Raw genomic sequence first — 27,006 nt, forward strand, 5'->3', positions numbered from 1 at the left:
GGGAATTAATACCTTGTTGTGTATATGGGCTCCTTTACCTAAGTTGTTTCATTTTATCTGTCTGCTTTATCATTTTGCAGACATGATGCAGAGCAGTGTAAACTTTAAGAGCTGCCATCGACCAACTAAAGCATCAAAAGATGTTGCAGCTTTTTAGTTCAGGTATTTGTGTTTGTATGTTTGTTATACTGTAAGGGTTTTTTTTTTTTTTCCTTTTCACAGTGTAAAATATGTAGTTTTACTATCTCTGCAGAGTCCCAAAAACAGCACTTGAGAATTCCTCAAATTTACTCCTCAATTTGGGAATGGATCCCTTCGGTGCCTCACATGAGTCACTCACCAACTCTTCTGCTACTGTTTTGTTTTTTTTTTTTCCCAATTGAAAAATGGAAATGCTGATAGTTACATATATCAAGGGGGTCTAATGGGACCAAATCCTGCTCACAGCACTCACTCAGATCAACAGTCTGTTGACCTGTATGATTACATTATGCATGGAATTGATCCAAAATATTTATTAATGCTCTAGGCATTAAATATATATACATATATAAAGAAGTTACCAAGAACTAACTTGTTGAACAGTTCTGCTCAAGTTGTGAGGGAAGGCTGAAGAAAAAAAGCAGTAACACTTTTATATATATTTTTTTCATTCAGCCTAAAATGTGAATAACAGAAACTGAAATAACTGAACCTTATTTTCAGACACTGAGGACAAAAATTGTTCTTTAGTTCCTGTTACAGTTTCCATTTGAAAATGAAAATAATCTTTGATTGGCACTGCATTATTTTCTATTTCTAAACAACACAGACTGCAACAGAGATAGGACAGGGAGACCCAAAGGTACATGCATGAGGGTGAAATAAAGCACTGCAATCAAATAGCTCTATTAATTCACAAGACAAACATGCACAGAGTGACAGAAACACACGTGTATCTCAGAGAAGCTGGAGCTGCCCCTTACAGGACACAACAGTAAGTGGCTATTTGTATTATTTGTATTTTAAAAATTAGCATATAAATATATTAAAAGCAATTTCTAAACTGTCAATCTGACTTTTATTGAACATAAAGAGAAAAATACTTTGTTATTTTTTGTGCATGTGCACGATCATGGAGAGGAAATCATTTTGTTACTGTTGCTAAGAAAGTCCTCTTCCAAAACTCTTAAGATCTGTGTATTTAATATATCTGACTTGTCCAAAACAAGCACCACGTGTGCAAACGCATGGGATAAGTGGCATCAGTTCCTCTTTCCTTTGTAATAGGTGCTTGCCAATGATCTGAGGTGATCTGAGGGAATGGTGATCCTCAAGTGAAACAGCAACACATTACTCACTGAAAATTAAAAACTCAACATCTCCAATTGAACAGCTGGTTGAGATGGTGTATGCTACCCACAGTCACAGTATGAATAAATATATCAGAGATAAAAGGAAGATTTGGAAGAGGGTAGGAGATTAGAATGAATAAAATGTATTTGTTTAATAAATGTATTTATTTACATATTTACATATGTTCAACAGTGGACATTTTAAGAGATGACACGTATATTTAAGTTTTTACTGTTAGTCAAAGCTAGAAAATCACACATGTATTCAAGGAGGATGTGAAAATGAACAAATCTCTTTTATGACTATGAAGCCAGAAAAGTTGTCAGACCGTAACTTGGTGCAACAATATGTGTCTTTCATGAACTTTTTACCAGCTTTCTGAGATCAACTGCCACAGGGTCCATAAGAAGCATGCAATTGGATGTGACCATCTTATACAACAGTATCAGAAGAAATCAAGAATTTGGGTCTGCATTTTCTCTCCAAGGCTGCAATTAAGGCAAGATAGACTGCTTTCTTGTCACAATACCACTCCAAAAGTAAGAAATGCATTGCATTTAGTAGGAATGAAGATTTAACTTCCATTACTTTTTGTATCATTTATATTAGAGGAAAAATGCAGACAAGAACAGAGATGTATGTTACTCCAGGATGGGTCACATATTTAGCACTCACAAAATGTCAAGTACCTTAGCTGCTTTGATTAAATACTGAAGAATAGTTTTGGGTAGTTTAATGACAGACTTTGGCAAGGCTAAAATGGCTGAAGCAAATTTTCCAATAGCTCTCTATAAAGAAGGACAAAGCAAGAGCAATTAGTAGAAAATGAGAAGGTATTAATAGAACATATCTATTGCATGATAGTATCTAGATTATTTAAAAAGTATTTACATCCACTGACTCCAGTACGGAAAAAAGATCACGTGTGATGTCTACAATACCTGTATTATCTAACAAATAAAATATTAAAATCTTCCCTCGAGCTGACTATTGCAAACTATTTGCACTGAAAAAAGAAAATAATTAAAGTAATTCTTCAGCAGACTGTACTCAGAATAAGATCACATTGCTAGTATTAAGACCACATGCATTGTGATGGAAGGCATATGAAGTATAGATGATCTAATGATGAACAAATTTTCATAAACAAACACAATATTATTTTCCAGACAACTTGTCTCCTGCCACTAAACATCTTCATGTTTAACATACTGCAGAACTGATCACTCATCATGGAGGAAACTGCCTGCCCTTTCTTGGGCTGGGCTTTTGGTAATGCACCAGTTCTTGAGCAAAGTAAGCTCGTAAATGTGTGGAAAGGCATATCCACAAGATGTTACTTGTTTCCTTCAGATTTTACAGTTGAGAAGCAAAAACATTTACAGTATCTCTGAAATTCTTCAACAGCTAAAATTTCAGTTTTATAAAGATTAAAGCAATCTTATGTACATGAGTGTTTCACTGTCTTTTATCACTATATCTTCTAAATTAACGCAGTCCGTCACTTAAAATGCAACATGTTAAATAACACTGTCCTGTAAAAGAAATGAGGATGTTGTGGTTGCTTTATATTATAAGGCTCTCTATAACCCAAGGATTTTTTTTTCTGGTGCATTAACGTGTTACTAGTGAAAAAAAAAAAACACACGCACAAAAACAAAACTAAAATGTTTTTTAAGTATGTTAGGTTATTTTCCATGAGAAGTTGTTTATTTTTGTGTGATTTTTTCATAGAATGATTGCATTTACTCAAAACCAGAAAATTACTAAAGCATTCTATAGCAGGAAAGACAGCCTCCTTGCTTGTCTATACAGTAGTACAGAAAAATAAAGCTCAGATTCGGAAACTTTGTTTTTGATTTTTGTTTTCCTCTGGCAGAACTGAGTGAAGATATAATTTCATTATAGTTATTGTAGGAAATTGGCAATGCTTAAAGCAAGTAAAATTGCATTTTAAATTGGCAAGAAATTTCATTTCCAATACTTTTCAGATGTAGTTTATATGTACTAGCTGCTAGAACATACCCGCCTGTGTTAAGAAAAACCTAAATTGTTTTTTTTTCAACTGTCAGCTACCAAGGAAATCACACAAAAGTACCTGAAATGCAGATTTTTTTCGAGGCTCTTCCTCTTCTTTTTTCTCTTCTTCCTCTTCCTCTTCACTGTCCGTCTCAAACAAATAATAATTTCCACTTCTGACCACTAAGTGAAACAAAATATTTTCTTATTTTTCTGAGAAGTTCTATTCTGATCTGCCCCAAGACCTATAAATAGCCAAACAGTCATTTATGAACTCATAATCAGGAGAGATGATAATACAGAAGAGATGAATAGGTCTCAGATAAATTATCTGATGTTAGTCTATGACACTTTGGGGCATGGAGAAGATCGATGCGAGAATTAAGGAAAGACCGTGAGAAGAAAAGATAAGGAAATATCTTGACGTTTATCAAGTTACAAGGCACATTTTTTAGAAACAAGTGGCAGTTTAGTATGAATGAGTTCAGAAGTGAAGGTTATTTGAGGGAGTAAAAAGAGCCCAGCAGATAAATAAATGGATTTACATAAACCGTACCACTGGACAAAAAATAAAGGAAAGATCTTTAAAATGCTCAGGCATCCTTCAATCTATGGGATGGTATAAGTTAATGCTTTCTTCAGACTTTTAAGTTTTGGCGAGGTAATGGAAAACCTTGGTTTGCTTAGAACAGATCACTTGGATTCTATGAATGTGAACACAGATGAGTTTCAATTTTTTGCCCATGGATTCAGAAAGATTCTGAAACCTTGATACAATAAAGATGCACAGTGACTAAGCTAGGCCTTATATCCTTGAACAGAAGCAATGTTTTTATTTCTCAGATGGTAACAGGTCTATAGGAATAAACAAGGGAAACAAAAGGAACAAAAAATAAGATAATGAGCAAGAGAAAAATCAAAATCACAGCATTACATTCAGCAGTGAAGACTGGTAAATAATTTCTGCATTTGAGCTGAAATATTTAAAGGAACAGTTACTCGGATGGAAAGTCACACAGTTTGGGTATATGGAGCAATACATACTTATATCAAAATGTGTGTTTAACCCACATTACAGGCCTCTGGAAAACTGACGATAGCTTCAATTCTATTCAATCATACCTTGAATTCTACAGAGATGCTCTGTACATAGGTGGTCATACAAAACAACAGTAGAAACCTCAGGGTACACACAGTGTGAAATTTGCCAGACCTCCATTAGGTCATAATTTCAACATCTAAAATTCCCTCACAGACAAAATCATGTGCCTTGTTATGGCTTTGTAACACCCCTGAAAGCCTTGCAGAGGAACAGAGACTTCAGCAGTTGTAATTGTTGAACTGAGGTTAGAAGTCTGGAAATTTATGGGGTCAAATAAATCAATCATTTTGCACAGGGCCTTCTTAGAAAGCCCACTTAAAGTACACAGAGGATATAAATGTATTTCAAGAACCAGTAGTCTGCAGTTCTCTTCCATAAAAGAAGTGTCTCATAAGCAGCAGCAGAAACTGTCCACACAGAAGATCAGCAGGATAAGGTCTGGCATCTAGGAGAAACCTACACAACCATGCAGCTGTGAACAGGCTCAGAGCAGCACCTGCTCAAAACTGGAAGGCCCGAGCTGGCAGAAAACAAATCAGAAAGGATCTCCTTCCAAAATTTTTCAGTTAAAGTATATCTAAGGTTACACCATAATATAGCAATTACACCCCTTTTACAACTAAAGAGGGAGGTATGATTGAATAGCAATAATGCACTCTTGCACACATCAAAGTGGAATAAGTAGTGTGTCAGTCACCTGCAGGGATTATTACAGTGTCCAAACTGCAATGATAAAATAATTCATGGCTAGATTGGATTCAGGGCCCCTCTTCCTACTGCAGAATGAGATTTTCTCATACTGAGAAAAGGTACTTGCAGGCTTTGTGGAACAAGATGGAGGAGGCAGGAGGTGAGTCTTGCAGGTGAAGTCACATAACATTTGCATCTGTTTGCACCCAGAGGGAAAGAACTCCCCAGGACAGCTGCAAACTCCACTTTTTCTGCTTGGTCAGACACAACTCTGCACCGCAGGAGAAGCTGAGGACCTCTAAGCATGTGGCCCTAGCTCTTGCTGTTCTCTGTTTGGCTCCATATCTGATCCACAAGCACTAAGAACTCAGAGAGTATAATTGAGAAAAGCCTAATACATTTTTCTCATCTTTTCCACTCAGAATCAAATTAATGACTGCATTTTTTATTCCAATGAATATCAAATGAGGTATCTTTCTGTAGAATAAACTAAAATAAGTGGTATAAGAATGAAAACAATCTAAATTGAACATCAGAACTGGGATAAAACTTTGAGCTTTAGCAACCTCAACAGCATATATACAGCCACAACGCCATTTACTAAGAAAAACGGCCACTGGAGAACACTGCAGGGTTACAGCACAGTGTTTCGAAAGGACAGATGGGGTACAATATGTGAGAAATATAATTCTATTTTGTTTGTAAACTTGCAGACACCTACTGCAAGTGTCGTGTTTCAATGAGCGGGGAAGCAAGGCACATGGCAGGCAATCACTGTATGTAGGATCAGGGTCTATGATGTTTCCCACAAGGTTTTGCATTATTGCAGTAAATAATTTCAAGGTTGCTCACTATTTAAATACCAAAACATAAGTTGCCACCTAAATTAAATAATGAGGGTGAAAAAAGTAAAAGCCAATGTCAATGTCTCTCTCTGAGCAGTTTTTCTCACTACAAAACCAGTAGTGAATAAACAAGAGACCATATCCCATTCCTTCAAAATTCACCGTAAGTTGGAATTCTACAGCAAAAACTCACAAACTACAGTTTTAATCTGTTTTGACATTATTGTTCTTAGTGAAAACTATAGGAAAAGAAGTTTGTTTTCACAAGACTTTTGAAAAGGGATAGGTCTCTCTAAAGTGGCATTGTGCCCTTTAGAAAAATAAAAATAGAGACATAGTTTTATTTGTGACTTGATAGAAACAATCATCCAATATTCTGTTATACACTCTATGGCAAATATATATGCTGGAGATATAAACAAATATACAAACATAAATTAAGGAATCTGTAGATGTATAAAATTATTACTAGGAGTAACTCTCAATAAAGTAAATGATGAGGCACTATACAGACACTTATATTTAACTCTTGTCAGTGCTATTTATCTAAGTACTTTTAGAATCTTCAGAACATATTAAGTAGATTATATCTGATTTCCTTGAACAAAGATCCATCAGGACATGAGATCTGAGATTGCAGTCTACTCGGTTTTCTTCTATTTCACCCCATGAATAGTGTACAGATGAACTCTACTATCTGCTTGGACTGGGATGGAAAAACATTAGAATACCACAATGAAACATAATTCCTTGTGCATATAGTTTTGCTCTCAAATAAACATAAAAAAATATGTTAATAACAATATCAGAGATACTCAGCTGAGCTCTGTGCTATGTGATACGGGAGCAGTCTATCTGTTTTACTGTGGTATTCATATTTCTACAGCTGACCACAGAATCACTGAAGGACCACAAAAAAGATCTATGATGTGTGCATACGACAACAAAATTATGACTTTTCTTAGAATACATTATCAGACCTTCACATTCATATGTTAAGTATATTTTACCTTGCAGTAGGGGAGAGTTAAGATTTTTGAGGCCGAATTTATTGGTACTGGTTTGACATCTTTCTAAAAATGCCCAAAATGTCATTAGCTATGATGCCAACAAAAAAAAAAAATAAATAAATAAATAAATAAATAAATATCAAAATATAGTTAACCTTCCTATTTGAATATTTGGAGGTAGAAATTATTTGCTAAAATAGACAAGACTTCTATCAAGTCACAATCATAAAATCAGGCATAAAACAAACAGGTCAGGGAATGCCTTCATTCTGGTCAAGGATATAAGGGTTAAATCCACATATTTGTAAAATGATTGAGAAAACCTACTGGAAGCATGATCAACCCAAGGCCGCCACCACAGCTTTTTTTTGCCCTTGGCTTTCTCTTTGTCTGCTTCTCCTAAAATGAAATATGTCCAAACATTAATTTTACAAAATGAGAAACGTTAATTATACTGATTAATCACTTTTCATTTCTCTCAAAAGAGTAAAACTTCACGAGCACATCAGATGTTAGATCTACTGAATGTATTCAGTATAGAAGTCATTTAGAAGCATGACTACCCAGCACAAATGCTCTAGGTTATGCAGCAGTTTAAACAGAAACTTATGCTAAAACAGCTTAAAAGTTCAGTTTTGTGTTTTAAAACATACAGTCACATGTCACTGTTATAACAGTGAATGATCTTCTCTTAAATCCCTCTGAATTTCAGGTGCCAAAATTTTAGATACAGTAATTGTTGATCCTAAGTCAGTGCTGGAAATGTTCACTACATAGATATCATTTATCCATTCCCACATTTTAAACAACATTAAGAAAGCATACAAATATTTCAGCAACTGAAAAAAAGCCTCACAGCATCCAAAAAAACTTGCTGAAAAAATGTGAATTCCATCTCTTTGTAGCAATGTGGTTTATACACAATAATTTTGCTCAAAAAACAAACCTCTGCTGCTATTCAGCATTTTGCCAACAGCCTGAAGTTAACCAAGAGTAATGTCCAAACAAACTGCTTTTTCTATGTCTTCTTGTAATGTAAAACATCAGATTTTTTTTTGCTAAATTAAGCTCCAAAATTTTACTGAGCTATCAACATTGTACCAAGATGAACAACCTGAAGAACAATTTCTCACTTGCCCAACATTTCTATTGTCTGTTAGGTCCTGAGTGCTCAATTGCAGTTATGGCATGACAATGGCTAACGGTACCTTCATCATCTTCTTCCGAAACCTTCCGAATTTCAGGCCCCTCTGTGGAATCCTGAGTCATGCTTAGCATCCTCTCTTTACCCTTTTTATATTTTTGCTGCCTGGCTTTGATGCGATCCATTCTAGCAAAAGGAAGAATCTTATTATATTCTGGTCTTCACTCCTTTCAACCCACTCTGAAAAAGAGCTGTTAAAATTCATTCATATGCACACAAAGAATTCTACTAGAAGGGTCCATTACATACAGTCACTAAATCTTGCCTGTAAGAACAGGGAGATAAATGGCTCCGAAAGGGCTGGCTGGAAGGGTCAAGCCTGAATATTCACCCATGGACTCGATCAAAACTGAGTTGCCTGCTACCACATGATGGTTTTACCTACTCCCCTTCAACTATCCTCCAGTTACTAGAAAATGAAAGAATTGCTGCCAGGAGCTACAATGTAGCAAATAAAGCTCTGAGAAAAGAGGACTTCTGATTATGCAGTGGTTTTCCTGAAACTTCCCACTCAGTGAGGAATGGGGTGGTTCCTGCACAACTTGCGCTGCATCCATTGTCACCCATAATACTCTCATGTGTCCTACATATCTGTAACCACAGAAGGCTTAAACTGGTTTAGTTATGTTCAGATGCAGTCAGACCTCAAATTTTCCTTCTTGCAACCCTGTAAACACATATGGCTTGTTATGCACAGTCATGGAGGGACTTTTAAGGCTTTCTGCAGTTACTAAATAAGAATATTAGCTGGATACAACAAAAAAGTAGACAGCACAGAGAAAAATAATCTCCAGGACAGTTAAACTGAAGGAAAACATTTTCATTGAAGGTAAAATATATGTTATGTAAATTGCAACCATACACAAGCTAAACTGAATAAACAGGTACGCAACAACTTTTACTAGGAATTCAAATACACAGAATGAAATCCTATATTTAGTGCTTAAGTCAATGAGAATACTGTCATTCATTACAGCAAGTCCAGGATGTTACTTATTTGGCTTTTAAATATAGGTTTCCTAATTCAGCGCTTTGCTGTTCAGATTTATGCTCTTTCTAATCCAGCCACTATGTTTTAGTCTCCTATGTTTTAATCATCCATACTTGCTCCTTCAAGTGAGACAGTGTTAGTATGGCACTTCTTATTAATAAATGAGCCTACCATTATTAACAATGTGCCTTTTCATGAGTTTCACATTGGAACTGGCATTTCACTGCCCTCTTCCTACTTTTATGAGAGAAAGGGAGAGAGTAATCAAGAGAGCAGTAGGGTAATAGTGGAAGGGAACATAGAAAGATGAAAAAAAAAGATATTTTTTTTTTCGCATTTCCTCACATCACATGCTTTCATGCCACATAAAACAGGACAACCCAAAACTAGAGTGAGCTGGACAACTAGAAGAAAGCAAAACATACTATGTAGTAACAAAACATGTCTTGAATGTGGTCACATTGCTATGATACTCAACTGTGGAAGAGTTAGACAATGATCTTGTTTACTTGTCATCGATAGATTCTTAAGATTTAGAAGAACCTTCAGAATGAGTAAGGATGTTCACATCTTCTCTCTTTATTTTTACAAAATATTTGTTTCCATTTCAGTAGGCACATGAGAACATTTCATGCTAATTTTGTTATGTCAACCTTGCAACACTTGTCTTAGAACTGTGAGTCTACTTTTAAATGAAAATTAAGCCTATGCAATGTCTTGTCTTTCTAGGAAAGATGACTCTGAAACTGAGTAACACTCAATAGCCTAACATCTCTGAACACCCATAGCAACTGTTCTTTAGTTGTAAAAACTTCAAAAACTTCAAAAACCTACTAATCATTTATATAAAATAAGGTGCTAGATAAATACCAACAATCAATGAAAAACATAAAAACACATACATGTGAATGTATACACTTGTGTATAATTATAAATATATATATGTAAATACATACTGTCTTTTCAGTTGATCCATTGATTTTTTTTCCTCTTCAATTCTTGCCTTTACTGCCTTAACAATTGTAGCCTGGAAGAGCTCAGCACCCCTACAGCAGAAACGGGGGCAGAAGAAAGAGAGGAAAGATTGTTTCCAAGTTTCTTTTATAATAGCTAATCATTTCATTTGCTGGAAAGAGATAATCAATTAATATAGAATATTAATTCCTTTACAGTCAGTTATTTCAAGAGCTGGTGTCAAACACTGTGATTCCTACTTGGCCTAAAAGTTCAAAGAGCTCCTGTAGCTATTGATGGGTGATTTGAGTACCAGTATAGTAAAGTACAACAAAGAATGATGAGTTCTTAGCAACTTGATCACTCCTAAATTCTTATAGACTGTTGAAAACTGACACTGGGGAATGGTTGCTGTTGTCTGAAACACAATCTTATTTGGGTAAGTACTTTTTATTTCACAACTTTTACTAGAAGCCAGGCTCAGGCTGTACTGTCTGGAGGGGGGGGGGGAAGGGGGAGGGGGAGGGGAACAAAGAAATGTCATGATACACTTACTTCAAAATTTACAACTTTGCAAATAGTTTCACTTTGATCTGCCTTCTTATTACAAAACAAAAGACAAAGGAAAATAAACAAACAAAACAAATGAACAAAATCAGAATGGTTGTGCTAGTGACAGCTGTGAATGGATGACAGTGGAGAAATAACAGACCCAAAGTGACACTTTGCCACATCGCAGTTGGATTTCAATGATACAACACTTAGTGTCTTCCTGAATCAGATATCATTCCTTCTCTGCATTTTTCCTAGTGGGACATTTTTAGGAGATGTGATTTCTAAAACCCATTTTCTCAGATTCTGATCTCAGAATGTTTTCTTTCCAATTCTTACAACATTTGCTGGCATTTGCTCCTATACATGCTGATGCTGAGAGACTGCTGCAACATAAGTAGACTTCCACAGCTTTTAATTAAAGCTATGAAAGCATCAGATGCTGTTTGGTGAGTTTAATTTCTATCAGAATCCTAATGACTTGTTTTCTCATGTGCTGTGTCACAGTTGGAGCTGCAATTATTAATTTACATGGATTGTTTAAATCAATGTTAACTACCAGAACTCCACTGAAGCTATCTATCATAAACAGTAGGGCTTTTTTGATTAAGTCAAGCTGTTTATTTTATTTTTTATTTTTTTTATCCTAATGTTACCTTGATGCTAGAATCTGGGAAGCTTTTATATCTGCAACTACATGAAGGAAGTAGTAACTCATGAAGACTCTTCTTTGCAACAGGAGAAAGGCAAAACATATACTGTCCCAGATAATTCCTGCTTCTCCACTAGGTAGTTTACAGTCTGCATTGTTGGTTGCTGGAAAAAAAGAAATCAGTGTAAGAACTGTTGCATTAAGTATTTTTTATAATGTTTAATCATTTAAATAATGCCATTAAAATGGTTTTAAATAAAGCTATTAAATTGATGTGTATTTCTGTTTGATTTATGCTATAGTTTCTTTTAAAGCAATCTGGAAACCTTTGAACAATGTGATATCACATGAAAAATGGGAATTCACCAGAAGTGATGAATTCTGAAGCAAATTCTGTCTGTCTTAGTAAGTGTTTGGAAAAAAAGGAAAGTATTTTTTGCTAGCTTGGAATATTTGATTCCAGCAATTTTTAGAATGGTATGTTTCAAGGTTGTTTTTTTTGTCATTTCAAAATGACTTTTGTCTCTCATTTTTCTATTAAGAACAATATCATGAGAATGAAGTATTTTGTTTTAGTCAAAATAATCTTCTAATTGACTTCTACCACTTAATATATTTCATATTCCTCTCCACAACCCAGTTCACAGCAATCATCAAATATTTCTTTCCACTGCAGATGAGAAAAAGCAATTGAAACCACAAAACTGCTTCCTTTGGGATAGGAGGAGAAAGGCAGAGAGGAAATCCCATTCCTTTGGCTTTGGATTTTTCTTCCTTTATTTATTCTCTAAAGACAATTCTCTTGGGTATACTCAAAAATTAAAATGGTGTTTTTTTGTAGCTAGACTATAAACTGAATGGCCTACCCTGCCCTACAGAAGGGAGAGAAGGACTCAGAGGACAGACTCTGGCTCAAAGCTGGCGTTACAAGCAAGCCAGCCTAATGGGTCAGGAAGCTCAAGCTCCAAGAGCTTCAAAGCCTGCTGTGCTCATCCCCTGGGGAGTCAGAAAAACATGTCTAAGTTTCTGATTCTGCTCAAAAACTTTTGGAGAATATGAACCACCAGGCATTAATTATCTTGTTGATGTGCATCTTTTGTTTTTCCTATCCTTATGTTCTCTTATCTATTAGAGTCAGACACATGGATTTTTGAAATGGAAATTCAGAAGTCTGCTGCAGATTCACAGTTCAAACAGTTAAAACAGTTCTGTTTTAAATTCTGCTAAAAATACTGAAAAAATAATGTTTTCAGACTGTCAATTTAGGACAAAGTATAGAGCTAAAATAATAGCTCATTGAGAGGCTTGGGGTCTTGCTCCCCTTACCCCTTCTCACTTCCATCACAAACTTGAGAATGATCATTAAAAAAATTACCTAAGAACACTGTAAGAACACCACTTTTATGCTGGCTTAGGCTCTTGCCATTTCAATTAGCTGAACTGGTTTACTCATTTAGCAGCTGAAAACAAGGAGGAGTGGGAGTTTTCAGCTGAGTGGTGAACCCCATTTGGAAGGTGGAACCATACTCCCAATTATGTAATTAACTGCATATACAGGGAAATTGTGTTAAGCTCCAGCATCACCAGACATTACGTTTAAAGCACAGTAAATGTGTTTATGTGAGTGGGGGTCTTGATAGATCCCTTTGTATTTGTATCTCTTTTGATTCTATGAGATCACAGAATCACAGAATGATTTGGACTGGAAGGGACCTCAAAGCCCACTCAGTCCCACCCTATGCCATAAGCAGGGCTGCTCCCCAGCAGCTCAGCTGCCCAGGGCGCCATCCAACCTGGCCATGAGTGCCTCCGGGGATGGGGCACCACAGCTTCTCTGGGCAGCTGTGCCAGTGCCTCACTGCCCTCTATCATTTCCCCTGTCCTATCCCTATCTGCCCATGTAAAAAAAGTTGGACTCCCTCCTGTTTGTAAGCCCCCTTCAAATACAGGAGGGCCGCAGTGAGGTCCCTCTGGTATTTCCAGTTTCTTGCTACTCCCTATATGATGAAACTTGTTTAACTGCACTTACATGCAAGACGTTTGCACAAGGTAATATGTCAAGAGAGGACACAGCTTAAATATGTTAGAAGATTTTGAGATCATCCACTGTTTACAGGAAATTAAAAAGAAAAATGAGCTGTACTTACGGATACGGTAGCCTTTAACTGTGCAAGCCAGACTAAATGCCTGAATCAACCAGCAACTATTCTGAATTAAAGACTCAATGTAGCCACATGCTCCTATCTGGAAAGTAAAAGAACAGTTTAATCTAACAAGGCATAGCAGAAATAAAGATAAGAAACTTATTGCATCTCTTTTAATTATAATGCAAATACTTAGACTGCCACTGGCTGTTTTACATCACATTAGTGAAACAGAAATTAGTCAAAGGATGTCTTTACTAGGTGCACACATCACTTTAAATGCAAGAATTTGTTCTTTTGGTTATCCATTGGATAGCAGGTATGTGGGTTTGGTTTTGTTTTTTCAGAGTAAGTGATATGTCTGTCATGTGATGCAGTGTGACAGCTAAGCAGCTTCTATAAATCACTGAGTTAAACTTGAAAACATACACGGACAAGCTGAACATACTCACAGCCCCACTGAATTCCCAAGCATAAAATGAAGCACATATGTAAGCATTTAGAACATTTGCAAATTCAAACCACATATAAATCAACTTTATTTCAGTACAGTGACTTATATAAATGTAAAAAGAAAAATGTCTGCTCTTTTCAGCCCAGCACTACAAATGTTCAAAGCTAAAAGGCAATTGCCAGGAATAAATCTAAATTTATCTTTCATAAAGTTTTAAGTTCTGCCTTGTCTCAATCACCTATTAGTGCCACTGCAAAAATCTGATCTAAAGAGATAATTGATGTAAGAAAACCATTAATACTTTGCCGAAGTATTTAACCTTTAATTTTAAAATGTCTGTTTTCATCTGAAACTCACACTAGTTCTAAAGGAAAACAGAGTGCAGCTTGTAATGTTGTAGTCAACCTCACTAGCTACGTTACATCACACAACTGTACCTACTACTAGACTTGAAAATTCTGGTTTTAAATAAAAAGTTTAATTGAATGTGCACTATTTATTGGTGGTGTAACCTTGCACTTCTTACTCATTTCATTGAAATTTTCACAAGATTTCTAGGGAACAATTTAACTAGGCAGAGAAACCAGAATCTGAGCCTTTGAAAATGGCTTTCAAGCTTTTTCAGAGCCAGACAAGGGTGGCACACTTTCCTACAACATGCATGCATTAACATTATCTGAATATGCACTTGCAATTTCTGATATAAAATGGAACCTGCTGTGCATTAGCAAAAGGATTTTTAATGGCCATTCAGTTCACTGTGCACAGTTCATATGTAGTTAGAAATGCAGAAGAAATGCAGCTGCTGCTTACTGAGAGGATGTTCTTCATGGTGATCACAAAAACATTGTATGCAATCAACCAGTCCCAGTAGCGCAGGATGCTCCTGATGGGTTTCAGCAGCAGATCTCCACCAAAGAGAAGAAAATAAAAGCAGGCAACCAAGTAGCCCATACAGAATATGCTGATCCTCGTCGTTCCAGTTATGAAGATTATAGTAAGCACAAACCAGAAGAGGTAACTAAAGATTATCACTTTATACATATCTAGGTAGGACCTAGAAGTAAAAGAAGGAAAAACACTATCATTTTCTGAGGACAATGATAAATCTCCTTTATGTGCACTACCGGCTGCTACTAGTGTCTACAGACTGCTGAGGTTTTGTCAGCATTTAAGCACCTGTACAGGATTAATGCCAAAATCAGTGTCTGGTTCATTTGCTCAGTTCCAACTTGGTCATGATGCTCTGCTCAGTCAGGGTATTTTGCATTACATGAGATTAAGGGGGGAGGGGGGAGAATACATTTACACTAAACTTCATGGTGGTTTTAACTCAATGGAATAGTTTTAAACTGAAACAAAGGAGATTTAGGTCAGATATTAGAAGGAAACGTTTTCATACAGAGGGTGGTTAAACACTGGAACAGGTTGCCCAAGGAGGCTGTGGATGCCCCATCCCTGGAGGCATTCAAGGCCAGGCTGGATGTGCCTCTGGGCAGCCTGGTCTGGTGGTTGGTGACCCTGCACATAGCAGGGGGGTTGAAACTGGATGATCATCGTGGTCCTTTTTAACCCAGGCCATTCTGTGATTCTGTGATTCATGATAGAGTGATACTACCTGACAATGTAGTGTATGCAATTTAAAAGCTATCTGAGATCATCTTTCAAGAAGTCTGGGTATTGCAATAGTAAGTCTATTTTCAAATGCCAGCTGTAGTACTTCAGTGCAAACAATTCTGCATTTATCAGCGACTTCTGGGGAATTCAGACTAGTCAAAAGCCTTGCATTCAAAGACAGTAACTAAAAATATATTTCTCCAGTGGAGATCAACTGTAAAGGTTTTGAGCTGTAAAAAGAAAGTTTTTACAGAATGTAAATGTGCTAGAATTTACTGGAATGTTTGCCAGGAAGCTGTAAGACAGAACTATCTGAAATCAGCCCAGTGCACAATGAGAAAGAGTCAGAAACAACTTGGTATTTTCAGTCTTCAAAATCTTAACTTAATATTGACTCAGTGAGCTTCCAAATAAGAACATCTGCCAAAGGCAATACCAAATGCTACATATAGCTAAACACTGCAAAACCATCTAATTCACAGTTTCCCCTCATTTGGTGTTTAGATTCCAGATGCACTGCGTGCTCAGGGTCTGTTCACCCAAGCTATGAGACGAGACTTGTCAGGAAACCAGGCAGGGAGAGGGCACTGTAGGAGTACACATATACCTGAGCCAAACCATGTAAGGAGTAAATGAACTAACTGCAGTGGATGAGGCCACATAAAAAGGCCCCTGCTGCTTGATCTTCTCAGGCTCAGAACTTTCTAGGAGTATGTATTTATAGTCCTATATTTATATGCATACAGCTTGCCGAAGCTAACCAGAAAGTCATTTAATTAAAGGTAATGAGAAAGCTCCTCTATGCTTATTTCCCACAGACATTAAAGAAATTTATGGACTGCTACCTGTGAAGTCTAAAAATTTCATGGTTTTAGAAATTATGCTGAGTTTGGGGTGATAAAAAATTAACAAATAATTTACACATATTAGGAAAAATAAAGATGCACAAATTATCAGTTGAACAGAAAAAAAGACTTGGTATTTGGTATTTTTTTAGTATTAATCACTTACATGTCGGTTGGTTATGAATCAACTTCCTGAAAATGCAGTATTTCTTTGCCATTAACAAAGTGCATCAATATCTTTCAAAAAATCCACAAATGGAAATGAATTGATCAAAACAAATTGATCAGATTGGTTAAATGGGAATATTTTAATATTCTTTGACAAATATGAATTCTGATGCTTAAAGTACAACTGGAGTTGGCTGCATCCAAGCATTCCACCATATTCACAGTGCATTTGGTTGAGTCACGGTGCAACAGCAAACACTGCTCTCAGATTAAAATTTACAGAAACTAGAGAAAATATGAAAAGCATGACAACAACTTAGCCATTTTTTTTTCAATATGGCCTTAATAATTCCTTACATAATTAGCAGGGATTTAAAATATCAAATAAAAATTCTAATTTTTAAAAAATACATTAAGTATAATAGTTTTGGACATTGGTACATTAAAAAAAAAAAAAAAAAGGTATGAAAAGAAAATCCTTTCAAAAGGTAGGAGCAATACAACTGCATGAGGTTCTTAGAAGTGTAAATCTTTCTTGTTACTGAAAAGACACAATTACAAGCAATCTTAATGACAGAAATGACTCCCCAGACTTGACTTTCAAGTTGTCATCTTACAATATGTTGTTAGAGCAAGTCATTCTGGACACACCTAAACAATGAATTTCACAGCACATTTTAGATACCTCAGAGCTGGCCTAAGCAAAAAGTCATGGTGAACAGACTGGATAATCACAGGTACATAGAATTATTACCCAAACCACACTTATTTCAGTTGTAATACCCTCGTACTCATTTATTTGTCTTTTTCCAAAGATCTCCCTAATTTTCTTTAATTACGTACAACCTTATATGTGAGTCAAGTTCTCTAAGAGAGGGAAGAAAGGTATGTCTTAAGGACCAAAATACTAGGAATTTAAGAGTTTAATTTCTTTGCTCTGGAGGTTATAAAGTAATAGTGAAAGACTGTAGCACAAGATCACCTCAGAAGCTAAGAAGACCTTACATAAACACAGAGAGACAAGCCATGGGGTATAGCACTATTCTGATTTTTTTTAATAGACAGCAAAAAAAGCTTAGTCTTGGATAACATACACCGTAATTTTATACTTTCATTGCAGACCACACAGACAATTAGTTTAATGCCATGTAAACCTTCCAAACCTCACTTTTTAAGCTGTCATTAAATCCACATCCAACCTCAGGGAAGACAGGTCATCCTCAAGATGGAGTATTTGACAGTATAACTAGGAAACCTGAGAGCTGGCTTCTGCCCAAGGATCCAGTCTCACTTCCCAAAATTCCCTCAGCTGGGCACTACTGCCCTGTCTTTGGCTGTGGCTCTCAAAATTAATTTAAAGAAGTTTTTGAAAGCCTATTTATTCTTGGAGAGGACTGTTTTTCTGACTATTACAGCCTATAAACCAACTCACTACTGGTGTGATGAATGCAAGGGCCAAACAACAGTAACGGTGAGTATGTGTAGCTGGAGGCCAAGAATACAGCCACACTTGAGAGGAAGATTAGTCACTACACCACTGTACCAAGACCATCAAATCGTGGTTTTTGGTAGCCAGTAACTTCTACATAAGAAAATATGCAGAAGAGACCTGAAACATTAATAAAAAATAAGAAACTCTAATTAGTAACAGTGTCACTAGCAGACCCACTGATACTCTAGATGACTGCATCATCTTATTCAAAAAGAGGAAAACATTCATCTATCAAATCTACTGTAGCCTCAGATTTCTGTCTGTATCCAATGACCTATTTTATTTAATAAAGCTTTATTAGTCTTATCACGTTCACTTCAGTATTTCATTTCGACAGGGATTATTTTTTAACTCCAGTGCAATCCTAGTGAGCTCAATGGCACATTTGGCTGTGGCCAACCTAGTGTCCAGATATCCACCTACAAGCTCACCACCTCCATATAACCCCAAGGCTCTTCCCACAGCCTTCCTCTAAAGACTACCTTCTCTATCTTCTTCAGGAATGCTATTCTTATTACACTGATAGCAGCCTCTTTACCTCTACTCCCAAGATTCATCCCTCAACTCTTTCCTACCTGTGATTCCTTACATGTTTCACACACACACTGTAGGAGTTTGAGTCACAGTGTTTCCCTTCAAATCCCAACACTGCTGATTTCTCTATCTCTTACCAGTGAAATCCTTCCTTCATGATTCTATTTGCTTTAAAAATCCCCAAATCCTAAGCTGTGTTATTTAAGGCCATTTTATAAGCAACAAAATGTTTATTTGCTTTATACAAATATGATGGGAAGCCTGTAATGATGATTTGCAGATACGCTCTCACCAATCCAAGTTAGTACTCTAGTTCCAAGAAAAGGCATTACAGCTGCCTTTGAGAGACTTCTTCTGACTCACCTGATGATGGTTCCCAAGGGGGACAGTTCAATGACTGACTGTTAGTACTATTTCTGGTCTCAGGAGGCTAAAAGTAAATTACAATCCCAAATTATTTCCCTGTCAGTGTCTAGGAGAACACCAGAAAACTGCTTGGGAAATTAAATGAGAATTTTCTGGCATTAGAGACTGTGGGAAAAGATTATCCTCAATGAAGTTGCTTTAAATTCTGTTTCATTTTAAAAGCTCCTACTACTATCCCTCATTTTTATTTCCCTCTCATAGCCCTCCAGTTGTACTCTCCCTTGAGATTAAACATCTATCCCCTGAGGAATCTGGGGGTGGAAAGACAAGAAAATTTCAGGAAATCTCTTCCATAGACTGTATGTATCCTTGTTGTGCTCAGTTATTTCTCCAGAAGTAAGAAAATTAAGCATTTGTAAATTTGACCTTTTCTTGCAACTGTTTATGTTGCAGTTAAAGGTTTTTTAGCCATGCCTACTAGAACAGTGACCAACTGGCATCTTCTTGAGGGAACAGACACATCAAAAGGGTGCTCTAGCTTGCAAGTGCAGTTTTCCTTAGCAGTAAATGTACACTGGACTTAGAAAGCAAACAAATGCTAAGAAGTATTCTTCGAAGCTTTGTAATTTATTCATAACTACACTGCTTTCACTTCTTTGTTTCTTTCTTTCTGCCTGACTTTTGTATAAAAGCTATTTTTCATTTCACTTGCTCGGATAAGCTTTGAACCAGGCTGTTTCCCACATAATAAATATTGAGACAATTCTGAAATTTGTGAAACAAATTGAAAGAAATACTTTTAGACAAAGCCCTTTATGTTCCAAATTGTCTTGTATAGAGACTAGATACATACATTTCTGAGGTATATCTTCAGTGGGTTCTCCAGAGCTTGAGAGTCATTCTCTTAAAACATTTATAATCTCAAATGAAAGAATCAAAGTCACTTTTAATGACTGCACAGCCATTCTCTGGTGCTTCTCTGTAGTAAATCAAGCATCTAGGATCACATATCATAGTTCACTGTTAACACAGTTTAAAGTCTGGGAAAATCTGCATTGTAATGAAGACACTGAAGGGGATGCTAAAGAAAAGATTCCATCAAGAAGACAAGAGCTATTATGAAGTTCATACTAGAAAGGAAGGTCTTCTGATACCCATCTACATGTACTACAGGTATGTTCCCATTCAAACTGTCAACAAAAAGTTACAGCTTACCTGCTCCAGTATCTACAAGAAAGGATATCACACACAGGAATTTCTTCTTTTCCTGCCATTAATGAATTCTCTATAAATTTGATGGAATTTTCAAACAAGAAAAAATGTCACTGTTCTGTTTCCTTCTTTGCCTTTTTTTTTTTTTTCATTCCATTTCTTATTCACGAAACACAAAACTATCACATGAAATAGTTACACAGATTTCTGTATTTAGCTAGCACAAGTATAAAGTAATCAGAGGTTATTTGCTCAGCTCGCCACTGAAAATGTGATTCTTTGATTTTCTTGTGTTTTTTCTCTGTGATTGTTTTTGTGTCTTCCACTAACAATATAATTTACTCCTAAGCACAAGTCGCAGATTCTTAATTAAACAGCTGAACAGCATTATTAATGTATATACAGGTCTGTTTTCCCAGCACATGTCAAGTGAATGCATAAGAAACCACCACTGGCTTCAGCTTGATGAATACCATGCATATGAATAAAAAGACAGAACTTATCCCAAAGAATTGTGGAGAGGCAGCAGGCCAGTTCAGCTTGGACATTGCTTTCCATTATAAACCTGACTTTGATTCCCATCCAAAATCTTCAAAGAATATCCTTTGTGCTTCGATTTTTTTTTACTTGGCCATTTGGGAATATCTTCTACAGATGACTAGAAATACCAACTAGATTCCAGGGAACTTTGAAAAGATGCCAGAGGAGACTTTAAAAAGCAGTGATTTTCTTGCCTCTGTTTCCTTTCTGAAGGTAGTTTTCAAGTATAGTCTCATTGTTAATGAAGTTTTTTCACAAGTTTCTTTTTCTAGATTAAGATGTTAAAATAAGAACTTTCTGTCAGCAACTACACCATCAGTGAAGTTCTTTGCCAGCGACCAAGGTGATTAAGCAAACCAGAGTGCCTGATGCAATTGCTGAATTATCTTTTTTTACGTGTACAACATTACAGTGGCAATAAGAAAAAATCAGCCAGTCCTTCTACTCATTCGTCTCAACCAAGCCCTGTTTGGCAGATGTGTCTTGGAAAGCATCCCAACGCAGTGGAGTATTTTGAAAGGAGGTTATGACCAAGTCCTATTTGGCAGATGTCTCTTGGAAAGCATCCCCACTTGATGGCATATTTTGAAAAGAGGTTATGACTTCTTTCTCTGTTTATGTCAGTGGGTCTAGAGCATGGGGTTTGCTGTGTAGACTGAGGGGAAGAACTCTTCACCCTATGCTCAGAAGTGGCTATAAATCTCTTGGACAAGTTGAATAAACTGACTGTATTTCCATTGTCTCCTCTTTAAAGCTATTTCAAAATACAATTGGCAATCATTTCTAACAGAAACAGCAGTATTATCTTACTGATCTTGAGAATGAATTTTAGTGACAAAATTTGTCTGGGTTCACAACTGCACGCATATCAGCAACATGGGGATTATTGCTAGACAGGATTTCAAATTTTGTTATTCATTTCACACTCACATGTCTGCTGGTAATACGCATTTCAAAACAAACAATCTGACAAAACAGTAGCTAGTAAATTTCATTCTTTCTGTATATTCTTTTAACAATGCATCAAACTTTCAGAGACACTTTCAATTAATGTTATGCCCAGCACAACTTGGAAGGTCTGAACTAATCTCTTCTGAAGTGGTCACACAAGAATGGCTCCACAGCTTGAAGAACAACTGGAACCATATTCTCAGTCTCTGCCCCCTCTTAATATCATTCACCTTTCTACTTTCACACTAGAGAACATTATAAAAATGAAACTCTACAGTTTCCAAGCGTTAAAGATTCAGGTTTTACCGGCAGTGAATGAAGTCTGGAACAGGATTATGCTGGCTGAAAGATGCTGCTTCAAGATTCATACAAATTTCCACATTGTCTCCAGCCATGATTCGCACAGCAGCTTTATTTTCATCCTCGAACGTTTGCCTTTGTAAGGATGCACACAGCAGCAACATGAAATCATCTATGAGAAAGCAGTGGTTGCAAGGAAAAATTCAGTCATTAACTGAGGTGCAGGGAGTGGTGGCAATAGACCATAATTTAGTTAGCAGATTTTTCTTTGAATATCCAAGACTGTTGTTTTCAACGTGTTTAACACCAACTTGACATTTATTAAAGCGCTTGATTTTTTTCCTATATTTTATGATATTTATTGAAAAAATAAATTAAAAACAGAAAATAATCCATAAATTTTGATATTGATTTATTAAAAATTGGATACAGAGAAACAGATGCAGAAATTACTAATCCACTGATTTTTTTCTGCTACACAAAATGCCACACTCTGTATCCAGTCTCCCACAGAATATGACATCTTGCTGCTGGAAAGTAAATAAAAGTCTGGCTTCAAATTACACTTTGCAGATGTTTTAAGCAAAAGACACCTAAACACTTTTCAAATACGTGCTAAAATACTTACAGACAAGGAAGACAGGATTTGGTCTCACAATGAAGTCTGGAAAGTATAACCACTTTATGATATTTGAGTTGAAGTTGGCATTACCACTTCTCCATGGATAGTCTATATGACAGAAGCACATAAAAATGCAATCAGTACTTTACAACGATTACTTCATCCTTTTCTCTTGGATACTACTGAATACTTATCATTTTTTAGCACTTTTCTGTAAAAGCAAGTAGGAGCAACTGTCCATAAAAGGTAAGCATCCATACCTTTACAAGGAGCAGGTGGAATGCCAATACAAAGAAAATATTGGAATGTAATGATGCATGCCAGAAAACAGCAATACTTTGGCCAGATTTCTGCAATAGCTTTTCTTCTACGTCGATACAATACAGCAATCAACCAGAAGGCATGAATCATGGCATAAAAATCCATCCGTTGACCAATTACATTCACTGACAAAAGAAAACATGTCTGGAAAAGAAAGAAAGAAAAATAATCAACATTTGCAACCTAATGACTAGTCGATTTAGTAAGTATAAACTAGTCTGCATTTTAACAATATGCTTAGACACATGCTGCAGTTGATGCAGGAACCTTTTGCCAACCAACAAGCTACAGCACCAACCTCCCCCACTCCCTCCAACTCCCCAAATTTTCAGCACTCTTCTGAGAGTGTCATCTGCAAGAATACACCACAGGTTTTCATTACGTGATACAAAATGGAAAGAGCATTGCCACAGTAGTCTATATGTGAAATGTTTAATTGTTGCCAAGTAAAGCACATATTACACAGTCGTATATTTTGATAGCACTTACAGATGTGAGAAAGAAAAGGAACCACTGAGAATAACAACAACTAAAGTGTATCCTCATGTGGGAACCAGACAAAAAGAGAAGGGATTTAGACAATATAACTTCTTTTGGCTATAGACAAATCCAGCCAATTGCTGTAAGGCAAGTTTAGTTCTCCATTCTTTTTAAGACCCCTTATCCCAAACCATTTCTGTTCTCTGGCTCCACTTAAAGCAGATCCTTCCTCAGTGCTATGCAGCATGTTTTCATTCACAGTGACTCACTTATTCAGTATACTTCACTATTCTGATCTTCTGTCTCCTCAAATTAGGATGAGGTTACATTTAAGTCCTGAAGGAAACAGCTTGTTGATTAATTCTAACTTCCATTCATTCCTAAGCCTCAGACCAGCCATAAGCACGTTATCCTATTTATTAGGAGCAAGGAGTGATAGCATTTAATGCAAAGGTCAAGAATATCCTAATGAATAGATTTGGGGTGCTTTAAAACAGCAGCTGCTTTTCACAGATAGCCATCAAATATTTTGGAAAAAAAATATATATATATATTTATTCTACAGTCAGTTTTGAAAGTGCACTTCATGTATCTGTGTGCATACAGAGGAGGTGGGAAAACATAAATGAAGCTGTGTTATCATTATTATTATTTTTTAAATGCTTGTACAGCAATGGCTTGCCTTCATGTAGGTTCGTTTCTGATGTTTTGCTGCCAGACTGGGTGAAGCATTTAGAAGGAGTACATTAGTTGAACTTAAGCTCCATCTGGGAAACTGCTGCTGGGAAGGTAGACAAACATCTACAAAATGAGACACGGACCAGATACTAAGAATTTGTCATGAATCTTCAGAAAAATAATTTCACTCATGTATACCTGCCTTTCCTAATGTTCTGTTTCCTGTCTATTGCAAAGGTCTTTGGAAAAAAACTTTGTCTTAAATATGCTGCACAAAGCAGCGATAATCTTTGTTGTTACTTGCTCCTATAGACTGTTAGCAGTTACAGCAGCACGTATAAAAAAGAAGAACATGTTTGGTCAGCCAGTGACAAAAGAAGTCTGAAAACCTTTAAATGGAGAAAATGGCCTGCTACCCTCGGCTTTTTGCTCCTGCAGTTCCTAATTTCCTGTGTATTTGTTCATACAAGGGTATAGCTCAGTTCCATCCCTTGTTGCACCCATAATACCATTTGTCTGGTTAAGAAACGGCAAGCTAGGTCAATGAAAAACAAGTAGCAGAAGATGCAAGTTGAAAATCTCCACTAGCAGAGAGGTGGTAACTATTGCAAGATCTGACATGAGTGATAACTAAGAGGCATCCTGCTGGTAAGCACAGTTCAAACTAGTATTCAAAAGTAATACAATCTAGAGATTTGGAAAGACAGTCTATGGAAAAAAAAAAAAAAAAAGAAAAGAAAAAGAAAATAAAAGAAACAAATTAATTTTGTTATATATGCAGCATGCATATATAATTAACAAATTGTGCCTCCGGTGGTGCAGTGGTTAAGGACGCCACTTTGCAACACTGGAGGCCCGGGTTCAAATTCCCCCCTGTGGTGCAAGTGGTAGCAGTGCCGCTCTGCTGCACAGAGGCTCGAATCCCGGGGGTTGGACTTGATGATCTCTAAGGTCCCTTCCAACCCGCACAAGACTGTGATACTGTGATACTGTGATACTGTGATATATTACAATTTACCTCTAAACCAAACTTGTAGAAGAAGTAGTTTATGAAATACTTGACACAGTTTACCAGTCCATCATCCAGATGTGCTCTCGTAATATCATGGAAAATAGTTTTAGTTACAGGTGCAGTAAGGTTATTTCGACATCTGTAGTACTCTTGATGACGGTAAATTGTAACTTCAAAAGCCAGAATAGCCAGCATCAGTAAGTTATTCTACAGGAGATACAATCAGAAGGTTACTAAATAATAAACAAAACCACAAGACATTACAAAACTTTCTGATAATCATAAATCAACAAATACTAAAACAGATATTACCATTGAGAGCTTTTGCACTCCAAGATGCACTGGAACTTATTCTTAGCTACTGACATTGTAACAAAGTGAGGTTCCTATCACTTGCTGGATTTTATACTGAGATGCAGATGATGAGCTGTTCGTTAAAAAAAATACTATAATGAACACTAGCTGTAGAGAAGAAGTTACAATGCACTGACCTATCCATTTTCCCTCTCATGTTTTGTAGTTTCTATGAAGGAGAAGGAGATACAAGCACCCACAAATTCAGTTTCTGCTGTTCAGATGGCAAGCACTAGCTTTCTAAAACCACAACAACCTTCGGTACTGCAAACATATCATGGATACTCCTTCAAAAGAACAATTGGTTTAGCTGCCAGTCTTCATTCAGGCAGAGCTCCTGTTTTCTGTCATATTAGGAAAACTTGCCTTGTTTTTAATGTAAGAGAAATACTAACCAGCTTTACAAGTTGCTTAAAATCCAGAGAAAGCCTATCAAGGAAAACACAAATAAAGTTGAAGAGGCAATCTCTGGATATCTATTCACAGAGAAATATTTGGGACACAACAGTCCTAAGACAGGTTCCACTGATACTTTCAATTTATTTATTCATTTGTTTGTTTATTTTTAACAAGAATTTATTTCTTTTTGCCCTCCGTGGGCTTCTTGCTCTTGGAGGCAGATATACACAATCCACAATAGACAGGTTTCTCACTTCAACACAGACCTCTTGAATGTCTATTATTAAGGGGACATATCAGAAACACAGTGAGACTTGAAAGCTGGGGAATTCAGGTCTAGACCTGGACTGAATTTCTCTACACAAAGAATATATTTTTCTTGATAAGACACTGAACACCTTCCTAGAACAGCATGTAATCACAAAGCATTATCTGTTTATAAATGTAAAGCTCCTAGCATCAAGCCACTTCATCCTCCATGCAGAATTCTTGTGTCAGCCACTGATCTTCCCAAATATACTCTTAATTGATGTAAGTGCATGGCTATGGAAGTGAGAGGAAGAGGTGCTGCAAAGGGCATCTAGTGAGGACAGAGGAACGTACTAAACTGACTGCACTTTTTCAGAGGGCTGGAGTACCTCTCCTATGATGAAAAGCTGTGAAAGTTGGGATTGTTTAGCCTGGTGAACAGAAGGCTGCCCGAAGACCTCATTGTGGCCTTCCAGTACTTGGAAGATTACAAGCAGGAGGCAGACAAACTTTTTATGCAGGTAGATAGATAGTGAAAGGACAAAGGGGAATGGATTTATAGTGAAAGATGGGTGGTTTAGATGTTAGGAAGAAATTCTTCACTGGAGGCAGTGAGACGCTGGCACAGCTGTCCAGAGAAGCTGTGGTGCCCCATTCCTGGAGGTGCTCAAGGCGATGTTGAATGGGGCCCTGGGCAGCTGAGCTGCTGGGAGGCAGCTCTGCCCATGGCAGATGCTGAGACTGAGTGGGCTTTGAGGTTCCTTCCAATCCAAGCCATTGTGTGATTCTGTGATTCAAACAAAATTCATGGTCACAGGGAAGAAATGAGGAATAAATCCACTGTTAGATCAAAGCCTGTTGTTCAGTCAACAGACTTCTGACTACTTTAAATTGTGTATACAAGACTTTGGAGA

At 36.7% G+C, this 27,006-nt stretch overlaps 1 protein-coding gene across 13 annotated transcripts in view; it reads right to left on the reverse strand.

Moving 5' to 3' along the window:
- The window catches only part of PIEZO2 (piezo type mechanosensitive ion channel component 2), a 273,894-nt gene that overhangs the window by 37,362 nt on the left and 209,526 nt on the right, over positions 1-27,006 (reverse strand). For 8 of the 13 annotated variants that reach the window (XR_014942627.1, XM_085537509.1, XM_032442626.2 and 5 more), the window contains 12 exons: positions 25,097-25,297; positions 22,860-23,064; positions 22,606-22,707; positions 21,984-22,149; positions 14,766-15,009; positions 13,502-13,598; positions 11,359-11,518; positions 10,153-10,242; positions 8,210-8,331; positions 7,329-7,400; positions 3,434-3,537; positions 2,025-2,123 (listed from right to left, as the gene is read on the reverse strand). Coding sequence is in view for 12 of the 13 variants with exons in the window: in XM_085537509.1 (XP_085393635.1) it covers positions 2,025-2,123; positions 3,434-3,537; positions 7,329-7,400; positions 8,210-8,331; positions 10,153-10,242; positions 11,359-11,518; positions 13,502-13,598; positions 14,766-15,009; positions 21,984-22,149; positions 22,606-22,707; positions 22,860-23,064; positions 25,097-25,297 (1,662 nt within the window). In the remaining variant the exon portion in view is untranslated. The remainder of the gene's footprint in view (positions 1-2,024; positions 2,124-3,433; positions 3,538-7,328; positions 7,401-8,209; positions 8,332-10,152; positions 10,243-11,358; positions 11,519-13,501; positions 13,599-14,765; positions 15,010-21,983; positions 22,150-22,605; positions 22,708-22,859; positions 23,065-25,096; positions 25,298-27,006) is intronic. The other 5 variants (XM_015855375.3, XM_032442629.2, XM_032442628.2 and 2 more) reach the window with 1 other exon arrangement.

This window comes from Coturnix japonica, chromosome 2 (assembly GCF_054131305.1).
Source record: "Coturnix japonica strain WE chromosome 2, WE-NBRP24, whole genome shotgun sequence".
NCBI lineage: Eukaryota > Metazoa > Chordata > Aves > Galliformes > Phasianidae > Coturnix > Coturnix japonica.